The following is a 13,292-nucleotide window of genomic DNA, read 5'->3' on the forward strand; positions in this document are numbered from 1 at the left end:
TTGCCGTTACCAAGAAACAACATTAAAGAGAACAGACCAGTTTAGAAGCAACAAAGAGTTTAAAGGAAACCATCTCAACCACCCAAAACACAGGGGTTCAGTCCAGACGACGTCCTGACCAGAGTTCAAGAGAGTCCAAAAGTCTGTTAGTGTACCGTCTGTTCTTACCTCGATGCTGGTGCTAAGGCTGGGCAGAGTGTCCGAGGTCACCGTTGTGCTTTGAAGGCTGGAGAAGTCCCACAGGTTGACAGGCGCCATGGGGTCCGCCCCCTTGGAAGACTCTGCCCATCTCTGACTGTCCAATAAGGTCACTTCGTAAAATTCCTGGATATCTGATAGAGCACAGGGAGACAGAGACAGACACTCATTACACAAAACATCACAGAGATCACAAACCTTTATTTTCACCCAAAAATGTGGAAATTAAGGCCCAAACTCAACAATGCAGGAGTGATCCTTTAAGTTCAAATAAAGGATTCATTGTCATTATCAATGAATCCATTAAACCCTTACCCTTCTTATTCTGAGCTGTGTTAGAGCTTTAAAAACCCTGAAGAATGATTATTTATCAGTAAATTACTGCATATTTTTGTTGCTGTGGGTATTTTATTGAGTGTTTATTACAGTATTTTATGAAACCTTGCCAGGTATATGTGGTATACATTTGTGTTAGCTCTTCTAAAATCACTGTAAACCACAAAACGTCATCAGCAAAATAAACCTGTATCTTTAGTAAAGGTCTGAGTACTTCCTCCACTACTGTTGCATTGATAACATAAATAACAGGCGCTATAGTATTATACTGTCGTCTCAAGAACTGATTGTATCTTTGTAGAACTTTTACTGGTTGTCTGTAAAAAGCTGCAACAAAAACTGGTATGAAACTGAAGAAAGTCCTGGACAGAGTAAAGGAAGAAGATGAGAGAAGAAGTGAATCACCTGCACTGAGAAAACTGTGCATCTTATTAAAACCACTGGCTAAGAAATGTAGATCCACATGGTTCTTCTGCTTTGCTGATTTAGTTTTAGTTTTCCTTTTCAATTAAAGCTGTGACTTCCCTGTCATTGAGATAAATATCTGGGATCAGAATACCCTCAGCAACAAGCCGTGTCATGTCATTAAAGTGAAGACTGTTGTGTGCACATTCAGCTTCCCTTCACACGCTCATTAATCGTGACTGATTGATTGTTCGATTGATATTATGAGCCTGTCCCTGCTACACTCAGTCTGTTTACGAGAGGCCGATATTATAAAAAGCCTCCAGCCCAGCGGCCACATCCAACATGCTATTTTATTTTTGGACGCACAATCCTGAGGAGAGCTTCCAGAGCAGCAGAGATCTAAAATAACCGAGGCTTTCTTTGGCTCGGCGGGGCAGCTGACCGTCGGCCGGCACAGATGTTTTCCCATAAACCATCAGATCAGCACTTCAACAGCTCCTCATGACGATCACTGCAGCTGCTGGCCTCAAAATCTGATCAGCCTTTAGACTGCACCAGGGGGTGAAACTGCTTCTGTTAGCAGCCAAGTTTCAACACGAGCTCAGGTCATGAGATATATAACGCTGTAACTTACAGTTCATTCAAACTAAACTCAAAGATCTATCTGTGGGAGCAGCATTAGGACAAACAGCTTCTGATGTGGATTTCTGGCATTTATGCACAATATGTACGATTAATACAAGAAAAAACAGTGTTCAGGATGTGACATGGGCGTCATCGTTTCTGTCCGTTCAGACTGAAACACAACGCCAGAGTTTTCAAACTAAAACGGGGTCCAGCAGCATTTCCAAAAGTCTCCATTTTAGGGGCACGAAAACCCCAGAGTAGTTTGGACACCAGGTGTAACCATAGCAACAGCAATGAGTTTTTATAAACTAAAACGTTCTGCAGATAAACATTAATTCAACATATTCAACTTAAACTCCAGGATGAAAACATTTTGTCCTCAGAGAGAACAACTCTCTCCCTTCACCGTCAGTAAATATAAATTATGGTGAGACTCAGTGGAAACTGAACTCTACATTGCAGATTCCTGTCAGTCCAGCACAGCCAGACTTCCTGCAGCTCGGCCCTTTCACAGTAAAAGCCTCACATGCCTCAGTGACAGCACAGCAGTGCCACGTGGAGCTGCTGCAGTAACTCCACTCTGTAATCTGTGCAGCTTCAGACCGACTCTGCTCTGACTCCACATGATTAATAAAGAAGAAAAACAACACACAGGTCATAAACTATCATTTATATCAGGAGGTCTAAATACTGTGATACAACCAGCTGCAAGAAAAATATTTACTGAGAAGTTGTCAGAAAAGATGGAGCCAGATCACAGAAAACAAAGACATGATTTTTCACTGATATCATCAGATGTTATGTAAGAGTCTTTGATGACTGAAAATAGCTCCAAATATCAACTTAGTACAGAAGCTGATGTAAGAACTAAAAATACCAAGTTTCTGTCTTTGTTTCCAGTCTCAGTTTTTTCTCTCCTCACAGTGACTGCATTAATTCTGTGTTTTCAGACACAGACAGGATGGACTGACTTGGTTCAGACATTCATGGTCCCCACTGGGTGAAGCCTTTTGACTGTGGTGATGCTCTGGTTTTTCATGCAGCATCACCAGCGTTTGACATGAAAAGTCTTAACAGGCCCTTGGCACCAACACAGTTACAGGAAATCTGTTACAGGACCAAGCTGCACCAAAATCACCAGGGTTTATCTTCTGGGGACCTCGCTACAAGTCTTGGTCAAACAAAACAACCCAGTTAAGAGCAGTTTTGCCTCATCGCATAATGAATGTTTTATCCTCCTGTTGTTGTAGAAGTCGGGGCTGGCTAGAACCTCTGTTTCAAAGGTTTGCCCAGCAGCAACAGAATCTACTGAACTTTAGTCAGAACCTTTCAGAATAAAGGAATAATAGAATAAATAAAATTCTTAGTTAGCTCAAAATAGAGCATTGCTGCAAAAAACAAACTTTTATTCAGTCAGTTTTTTTTCTCGTAAATTTGTGATTGTTCAGGGATTTTATCTAGATTTCTGATTTCTTTTTTCTTGTGATTTCAGACTTTAATCTCAGAAATTCAGGTTTTGCTCTGAGGATTTTCCCCTTCCCCTGAACTGCAACTCTTTTTTTTATGCTGAGCAGGTTTCTCTGCTGTTAGTCTGAACGTCCTCTGGGACGACCTTAAACACAGCGCTGTATTGATGTCCAATAAAAAGAGAGAGACCTCTGTGGAATTGTGGGAGACTGATCATTTTACAGTGAAACCCAGCGAGCTGTTTCCCAAGTTAGAGCTTCGTGTCTGACAGCAGCTCTGCGGTTTCCACAGAGGCTGATACACACTCTGTAAGGATACGTAAGGATACGTTTTCTGTTGTTTTCTGAACAAACTGACTCACTGTTAATCAAAAAATAATCTGTAGATTAACCTTTGGCTGCAGGTTAAAAGTTATAGGAAGAAAAAGGTCTTTAAAGTTGTAGCACAGCAGAAAGGTGACCATGGATAATTAAATGTGCACCAATAACTGCAGTATTTAAATGAACATATAATACAGAGGACCAAATAATCATGAGATGACATACTGAGAGTGGCACATGCCTGGACACAAAGAAGTTCAACTGTTTTCAACATAAATTAATTAAGTTTGGTCGTAAAAAGACGGGAAGTCTGATCAGAGAACAGTTGTTTCTGTGAGAGCAGGCTGATCATATTAACCAGTTAGACTGCTGACTCTCACACAACAGCTTCTGTTGTACAGTCTAAGAAAAGACCACACCTATTTAGACTGCTGTCGCTATCAGAGCAGCAGCTCTGTGGCAAAGTACACAACGACAAGGACTCCAGTAAAACCTACAGTACGAACTCACCACACCCAGAGTGTGTGCAGAGGTCAGCTAACACTGTCACAACCCAAAACTAACAACTGGTGTAACTGGGACATTTTAAGACGTTTAAATTCAAAGGAAGACAGAGGAAGGGTTTCCCTGAGAAACATCACAGAGTGTTTGACCTTCAAATGAGATCAGAGAAAAGTCCTCCAGACTGATGTTCAGCAGGTCGAACTGTTGAACCACAGTCCACGTCCACATTAACCTGGTTAAATGTGTCATGGCGTCTTTTCAGCTTAAATCCCTTCACTCAGTCGGCGGATGCTAACTAGCAACCCGATCCATCCGAACCATTTCTGAATCACTGAGGTAACATGACCTCCTTTCTTTGGTATAAACTCTCAAAGCTCAAGTATGCAGGCATACTGAGGACTGATGGTGATGGCGTTAATCTCTCTGATTAATGTGATATTTGAACGACTGCTGGTTAACGTGGTGGTGGGTTTAAACAGTGTTTATGTTGTTCAGGTGTTTGACTGTGGACAGAGCTTTCTACTGAAACCACCTGGAAACATTTTGTGGACACAAGCTGCGTTTACACAATAAGAGCATTCTGAGTGTGGCGTTTCAGATACAGTCTCAGTGTTAACACAGAAACACAGGTACAAGTTAAATGTGCAGCTGTCTGAAGGCAGGATAAAGCTGTTTAATGTCTGTTGTCACTGAGAACTGAGGGGGCAATGGAAATGTTTTGGCGTCACTTTTGGGAGCTGTCATGTCGGCCATCTTTTTATACGCCATTGGTTGAAGATATTTGAGTTTCGAGCTGACAAAACAAACTGTAAAAGACATCACCGGTTCAAACACCAGACAACTTATCACTCAATCAAAACAATCATTAGCTGCAGCCGCAGATTTGACCCTTGAACCTTGATGTCCAAAGTCTGGGTCAATGAAAATCTGCTGAGGTCAGACAAGCTACAATTGGCAGAGTAACGTCCAAATCTTTAGGGCTGAAAACTGAACGCTGATTTACTAAATTGAAAAGATTCAGTGGACGCCATCTGTTTCTCTGAGAGGAATCAGGCCAGTCCAAACTGAAAGAATGGGAAGAAAAACATAGACTGAAGCACACAGCTCTGTCTCTGTAAATCAGCAGTGGTGGTGGAGGGAGGGGTGGGTGGATTATGGAGTTGGGGGGTAAATCGTTGTGTCCACAGAGGGATTACACTGTTCTCGATCAGGCTGCGAACATCTCTTTTTGGGGGTTTGGCAGATTGGAAACTGTGCGTTAGAAATCTATTTTTCATCAGTGACACTCAGACGCTGGGACGTCAGGGTGAGCGTGACAAACACACCGAGGCTTCAGACAACCAGAGAAGAAGAAGCAAGAGGAAACACTGCAGAGTCAATCTGACAGTATAAAGTTAATTACCAGGAGTCAGCAGGGGTCGGACTACCATCCAAATTAAGAGAAATTTTTATGTGATTATCATGTAAAACAAAACAAGAGAGAGGTCTTTGTTTCTCTCCAGTCGCTGCCATTAAACAGTGGTTTAATGAAGAACTGGGGTTGGGTCAGTCTGATGATGACTGAAGATTATCTGTTGAACATTTATTACAGAGTTTATTTTCTGTAATAATCCAAAATCCAATGAAAAAATCCTGTTGGCTTTTGTGAAGGGAACCAGGCTGATGCTAACTTCAGGGTTGGACTACAAACATACATCATCCCTGCATCACTCTACATGTCAACGGTTCATCACCTAAAAGGTCACATGACCTTCACCAACTACCCATGGGAGCCTGAATCTAACCCAGGTCTCTGCTGCTGCCGACAGAGACACTTCTGGATCTGAACTCAGACACTGTGTTCCTCCAAGGATCGTTGTCTGGCATCACCATCTATGGGTGGATGCTCTATTTTCACACCCTAACATGCTGAACTAACACCTCCTGTCAACTTCTTTCATTTACCTCCTGCTCTTTGTCTTATTGAACAGATTTAGTTCATAGCTCTTCATGCTCTCCTTCTGCTCTGAAGCTTCAGTGTCCCTCACTGTAAGTTGTTTTGGATAAAATGACTAAATGTTAACACATAAACAAATCAATCCTCGGCCCAACAAAATATACTAAAGCCTGAATTTGTTTAAATCAAATTAACTCTAGGACCTCTTTATGAGGCAACAAAGAATAAAGAAATGATGCCAGGTCGAGCAGAAACAATTAGTTTATTAACATTTGAGTCATTTTCCTCAATGATCCACCAATGAAAACATGAAGGTGTGAATCTATTTGATGTTTCTTTTAATAATCAGTCTGATGTGACTGTGCTTGAAGCAGCAGAGGAAACAAACGGAGGATGAAGATGAAGATGATGGGAGCAGGAACCAGGCCACTGAGTTCTCACTGATGATTTCCACTCATCTATTAGTGATGAAGATGCTGAGAGCAGGAACGACTCCACTGGATGTTTGCAGAATGAACAGAAACCAAAAGAATCGAGCCATCGCTGTCGTTAAGAAGCATTTCCTCCCTCCTGAACCAGTGAGTCCGTTCGTATTATAACGTTAAATTAACCCTGATATCAAATCAAACTGATGGTCTGGTGCTAAGAGAAGTAATTAAAGGATTTAATAACTGTGAGATGTATAAGAGACCAATTTAAAGGTTCACATCCACTCGAACACTCAGCCTCATAAACATTTAATGAGTGACACTAGTTTCCTTTACGCTGGTTTCCCTTATGACACAAAGCAAACTAAGTGATTACATTACGTGATTAATGTACTGAGTACTGACTTGGATAACTGCACTCCCTGAAGAGTATTATCCGATTTTTAGTTTCATAGAGAAGCAGAGAGAAGGATCTACTGTCGTCAAACTGACTCGGCAGCAAGGTGAAGCATCACAGCTCCTGTAAAGCAGTGCTGGTCTTTATTCACTGTTAAAATCATTCAGTACACCTTCAGGGGCTAGAGTAGCATGGAAGTGCTAGTTAATGCTAACTCTGCTAACGTTAGCCTCGCAGGTTTCTGCTCCCACCTGATCGGACTTGTCTAATTCTGGATTTAATCAACAAAACCAGACAGAAAAAATCCCAGTCAACAGTGTGAGACGAACAGTGTTCAGACCCTGATGGGAGCTGGACGATGCTACGCTGTGATTGGCTGGTCTGCACTCGAGGGGCGGGACAAAGGATCAGTTGTGTTTCCACTAAAATGTTTCAGTTATTTTTAAAAATTCTGCTAAATAAAAAAAAAACCAATCACATGTGGATAAACAGATAAATTACAGCTACAGTGGCAATATTTACATTATTGTGACATGTTGACAGCAGCACTAGTTAAAGTAACGTTGCTTCTGGCTGAAAGGCACAGGTAGAAGCTGGGCTTGGGTTTTTAAACTAGCTATTTAAAACTAGAATCACCACCAGTCCCGTTGCACTTAATTAGCGCGTGAACTCTTGAGTTACAGCCAAGTTTGCAAGGTTGTAGTGACCTTGACCTTTGACCTTTGACCACCAGATTCTTATCAGTTCATCTTTGAGTCCAAGTGGACGTTTGTGCCAAATTTCAAGTCATGCTCACAGCATGACTGAGATGTTGCATTCATGAGACCTGAAGTGCATCTGTGCTGTTTTAATGAATTAATTTGTCTCTCACTGTGTTAGCTCCTTCTCTTCTGTATTTGTTAGGACTTAAATGTTTTGTACGATTCCCAACCTTTTAAAAAGGCGAGTCCTGGGAATCTCAAACAGATCGGACCACATTCCTGCTGCTCGGCGTCCGTTAACCCTGCAGCGGTGACTGCGTTTACTCAGGTCCCGTTAGCTGGCAGCCTGTCACATGAAAACACAACCACGCAAACGCTGACTGCTGGAAAACCTGTAGGGTGACTCCTGCTTCATTAGAGAGGATTCATCTCTTCCAAGAAAAATTATTAGTGTTTTTTTTGTGGAAATCCAACTAAAGATTAAAACAGTTTCAACAGACAGACACTCTGACAAACTGAAACACTGCTAAAAAACTGAGTTAAGTGTCTGAAGCCCAGGAGCTCGTTAAGACCTCGTTAAGAGCTCATTAAGAGCTGTCAGTCTCGTTACGCTGTCATTTATCACACTTTGATTCATCAGGCTGTTTAACAGGATGAACTGATATGACTGGGTGAAGACAGACGCCGACCTTCATCCGATCAAATCTCCTTGGACGACGCTCGTCCTCCAGGACGTTTGACCTGAAGGATTTAACTCTGAACACCTTCCTCTCTGGTTTACTGAGCTAGTTTCAGCTGGTGTGTTTCCCTCATGTCTTCATCAAGCTGTGATCTTTTTATTAGTGGAGAGACTGAAATATCTGCAGACATGCTTTGGTGTTAAGTCTTTATCTGGGCACATGACAGTCCACCACAGATGTACATTAAAGGTAGGGTTTCTAGGTTTGGGCAACAGAGCTGTCTGAGGGTTTAAACCAGGTGACAACTAATCAAAGAATAAGGCAACAAAATGAAAGTATCTGTATCTTACACCCAGCTTTGTTAGTTGCAGACTGACACAGTCGTCATTTTCCCGTCCAGTGCCCTGAGTTCATTCCTTCAGACTCTTTTTTCCTTCTCCCAGATGTTGCTGCGTACTCAGACAGTCTCACCAACACACCGATAAACTTTACGACCTCTCGCCCCGCTGTGACGCCCGACTCTTTCCTACAGATCCACTAAACATGACGAGGTCGTAGAGGTCGACTGGAGCTGTTTAAACATCATCAGTTTACTGACGTTCATCGGCTGATATTTAACCTTCAATGAAGAATTACATCAGCAGTTTTCAGGGGTGTAAAGGTTAATCAACACATATCAGAGAACGAAAACAAGGCCTGACCTGAATTTATCTTTCTAAATAACTCTCACTCTGCACTCCAGCGTCTGTCCTGATGATTTACTATTTTCTCAAGGTTCACAACACGGCCTGAACTCTGCAGCATCAAAACCAGGACCAGGTAAACTGGACTGTATCTGGGCGTGGACACTGTGCAGTGTCTCTCCTGCTGGGCTGCTGACAGCACTGTCAGCAGGCGTAAACTCGGCCGACACAGCAACACTGGTAGATTTACGCTCTGCAAACACCTGAGCTGAGAGTATCAGAGAGTCGCTTCTCCTCTGCACATCCAACCAAACATGCAGACAGCACCACACTCCTCACGACTAATTTAAGAAGTTACCACCAGAAGCATCAACACAAGGCAGCTAACAGGGGTTTTCTATGATGTTTCCGGGGGGGGGGGGTAGTCGTGCCGAGCAACACCACAAACTGCTGTGTTTACTCCTGAACGGTTGTGTTTGCATCAGCAGTAACCTAACACAGCTCCGATACTGAGGTACTGAGGTACTGAGAGTACAAACAGGAACACGGGAGTGAAACTAAAAACTCTGAACCACAGAGATTCAGGCAGAGAAACTGACTGAGACCTGAACACACACTGAGTCCTCTTCAGGGTCTGTGTTACAGGCTAACGCTGCTTCTAGCTTCTCCAGGAAAAACTGTGACTGTTTATATTCACAGGTTTGTTTAAATCCTGCACAGCACTGTCTGTTCCTACTGTCAATGTGGCAATAATGCAGTTTTTTAAATATCATATCCAACAACAATCCAGCTCTGAATTGATCCTGGAGACTTTTACAGGTGATCGTTTTCTTCTTTGTGTTTACACCATATCTAAAGTGAGTTTTTTTATTCATGTATAAGTTTCTGGTGCTGAGACAGTTTATCCTTGTTTTCCAAGGTTTTCTGTGTATTTTATCGGGACTTTCCAGGACTACAGAGCTACCTAACAGAGCCAGGTCAGTGGTGACCTTGTGCAGCTTGTGTGTTTCTGGTGTTTAAGGAGGCCGTGACCGTACCTATGAGAGCCTGGAAGAGGTTGCTCTGGAAGATGTCGATGACCCTCTGGATGGAGTGTCGGAGCTGCCGGTCCTCGGCGTGGTTCAGCTTGGCCCGGTACTCCTCCAGCAGCAGCAGAGCTCGCTGTGCGTCTGAAACGACAGGAGGAGGAGGAGGAGGAGGAAGGAGAGGTGAGGCGGGGATACGACAGAGCAGAGCAGTCGCTGCTGCCGGTTCATTCTGGGCCTCAGCGACTGATGAAAACTGATCTGAGACACGATGGCAGCAAAGTGCAGCTTCAGCTGAGCAGACAGGCCGAGCCACAACTGCTCCTCTGCTGCAATAATCCCTCAGAGCTGGGAGCTGACTGCCTGCAGATATCAGAGCTGCACACTAAAACACCAATATCTGACCTGTAACCTTCAGGATAAATGAGCTTTAAAGTCTGATTTCAGGTTCAGCAAAGAGGAAAAGGTCAGATTAGTGCTTACAATCTTCTGATTCAAAATCAATCAATCAATCAATTCACATTCAGGGTTTGAAAAATCCTGACTTTATTTAAGACTTTTTAAGGACCTGGAAAAGGTTAGAGGTTGGGACTGTTGGGCTGCACCTAAACATCACTTTCATTACAGTCTGCTGATTATTTAGTTTAGAAACTGTTGGATATAAAAGTAAAAAATGTTCAGAGGCGAGATGAGATTTAAAAGTCTGTTGAATGGAAATGACTTAAAATAATTAACCTTTTATCAATATTATTGATTAATCAGGTCAGTGCATGAGGTTCAGCTCAGAGGGAAACATTAGGTCAACTCTGGATCATGAAAACGTCTCATTCTGCTGCTGAAGAAACCGACTCATTTAGATTTAAAAAACAAAATCAGTAAATAAAATAATAATAATAAAAATGAAAACTTTAAAAGTTTAAGACACAGTGACTTCCTCTGAGTCAGAGGCTGGAAACAGACACTTTCTGTGGTATTTTTAATGAAGAAATAACATGAGGTGATAAATCAGCAATTAAAAATAACTAATCATTAATTTTATGTTGATAAACTGACCAATGAGTTTTCATTGGTCAGTTTATCAGAGTGAAGCGTCAGGTCAAATCAAATCAAGGAAATTCAACTCAAAACTAAAATGAGAACAGATCAGATGAGAAGGAATCAGTGATGATCAAACCTGCATCCGAGACTTTTCAAGGACTTTGAGGAACCTGGGAGAAGAACTGAATCGAGGGTTTATGAGTGAGTGTAGAAATGATCCTGATTATAATTCAGTGTGATCGTGCAGCTCGACTCTGCAGGTTAAATTAGAGAGGTCAGAGGTCACACTGTGGAACACCTGTGTTAACTGCTGTGAAATAAAAGACAAACATCTCCACGATTAAAACCCTGCAGAGTCTCCATGTCAACATCAGCATTTGATCAGATTCTCTTCAGTTTTATTTCTTGGTCAGCAGAATCAGACGTCTCCCTCTGTGACACACTGACCTTTATTCAGAGCTCAGCCGTCGATACGTCAACAGAAAATTAATCAGCAACAGTTTTTAATAAATGAGGAAAAGCTTTTCAGCTACAGCACCAAGGCTTTTCTCATTGTCTGTTTTAAAGCATCAGAAACTGAATGTGACAAAACGAGACGTCAGCAGACGACACCTCGGTTTCTGAGACTACACAACGATTTAATTAACTGAAAGAAACAGATTTAATTAAGAAAGGACAATAAGCAGCTCTGAACAGCAACAACCACACTTTAACACAAAGACCAAGCAGGACAGAAAAGGAGCAGCTGATCGTCCTGGTTTGAGTTTATGACTCAGTTTTTGAAACAGCTCATCAGACCCTGAGCAGATACTTCACAGATTATTAATATGAGCTTTAATCCTCCTGGAAGCTGAATAACAATAATAATTAACAATAATAATCAGCTCAAAGAGAATTAAAACTAACACTTTAGCTTCAGAGAGCTTCTGATGGAGTTTCTGACTCTTACAAACTAAATAACTGATGAGAGTTGTATTTAAATTTCACTTCATAATAAAAATATCACACAAATTAATGTAACTGACTTTCATGGTGCAAAAACTGGAGTTTAAACTTTATATTTCATCACAACAAAGCTGAGTGTCCCTGTGGAAGACCGGTACTGATACTGTGGGCGGTAAAATAGAATGAGGCTGCTATTAACTCACTATTAACTCACTATTAACTCACTATTGACACAATTTGAAAATCAGACTTTTTTCCCAGAATAAAAGTAAAACTGCACAAGTTGATAAATGTCAGAAATAAGTGGGAACCATTTGTCTGAATTGTCCAGTTAACCTCCTTCAGGACTCGCTGTGACTGTTGAAGACCCTGTAAATATTTCATTAATATTAGAGTTTATTTTTAGTTGGGCTCGTCTCCAGACAAGGTGCCCCATATACAACTTGGTTAGCAACCGTGGCTAACCGGCTAGCCATACTTTAACTCACTTTACCTGCCTGCCACGGCTCGGCACGGCTCACTGAGGCCGAGATAAGCCGCGTGTGCCATCTCCAGCTCGGGTTATATTCGTGTTAATGTGTCCCGGGTCAGTTTGAAGTGTTTTTATTTCTTTAAACGAGGCTGCGGTTGGAGTTTCTCCCAGCAGGAGAGCCTGTTAGCCGAGCTAGCTTGCTAGTTGATATGTTAAGTGAAAGCGGCTTACCTTTCTTTCTGACTGGCATGGCTCGGCTCGGCTCGGTAATGGAGCTAGGTCCGTGTTAGCCACATACACTCCCTCCTCCTCCAGCAGCACCACCACACACAGGCTGTTTTTGATCGATTATTCCGGCAGTTAAACCCCCGCTGTCACCGCTCCAAGTCGGAGAAAATCCCTCCACGACGACACCAAGTTCCCCTCCGACAAACAAACTCCCTGTCAGGGGAAAACTGACACGTCCAACGAAAATAACACCGCCAGGTCTCCGGGGGAAACCAGCAGAAAACACGGGCAGGAGTCCCGGTTCAAAGTAAGATCACAGAGCCGAGCAGGAGCCGGGCGACGAGCTCCCGTGTCTGTTCCCCTCCACCGACTCTCCGTGCTGTAGTTCCCCGTCACAGAGGCTCCCTGCCCCGGCGTGCACCGCGCAACTTGACCGCGGTGGCGACACACGGCTGGTTGTTCCAAAAAAAAAAAAAAAAAGTATGAATCAGGCTTTCACCAACTGGGACCAAACTCCGTGCAAAAAAACAGGCGGTGCATGCATGAGCTGCTGCTGCTGCTGTGGTGGAGGCTGATGATCAGCTCGGGTGGGTTTTACAGAAATGATATAAAACAGTCCAAAGTCCAGGATCCGGATCACCTCAACTCAAACCCACTCTGACTTATCCCGCACTGGTCCGCACACTTTCTGTGTGAATGTTATTCCCCTGCACTCAGCCTGCGCGGTGCATTCGTGTCAAACTTCTCAGAGAGTAAATCCCTCCTCCTCCTCGTCTCTTTCTCTTCTCCTTCCTCTTTTTTTCTTCTTCTTCCTCCTTCTTCTTCTCCTCCTCCTCCTTCTCCTCCTGCACCTCCCCAGGTCTACAAATTCCCAAACTTTCCTCCCAAAATGGCGTCTC

General features: G+C 42.8%; 1 protein-coding gene across 14 annotated transcripts in view; it reads right to left on the reverse strand.

The window, feature by feature from the left end:
• The window catches only part of dlg1b (discs large MAGUK scaffold protein 1b), an 85,635-nt gene extending 72,343 nt beyond the window's left edge, over nt 1–13,292 (reverse strand). For 9 of the 14 annotated variants that reach the window (XM_018689770.2, XM_018689769.2, XM_018689767.2 and 6 more), the window contains exons 1-3: nt 12,397–13,291; nt 9,723–9,854; nt 169–332 (exon numbers count right to left, since the gene is read on the reverse strand). In XM_018689770.2, the coding sequence (XP_018545286.1) occupies nt 169–332; nt 9,723–9,854; nt 12,397–12,415 (315 nt within the window). In that variant the 5' untranslated portion in view covers nt 12,416–13,291. Of the gene's footprint in view, nt 1–168; nt 333–9,722; nt 9,855–12,396 lie in introns of all 14 variants that reach the window. The other 5 variants (XM_018689756.2, XM_051070219.1, XM_051070218.1 and 2 more) reach the window with 1 other exon arrangement.

The sequence above is a fragment of the Lates calcarifer genome, linkage group LG4 (assembly GCF_001640805.2).
Source record: "Lates calcarifer isolate ASB-BC8 linkage group LG4, TLL_Latcal_v3, whole genome shotgun sequence".
NCBI lineage: Eukaryota > Metazoa > Chordata > Actinopteri > Centropomidae > Lates > Lates calcarifer.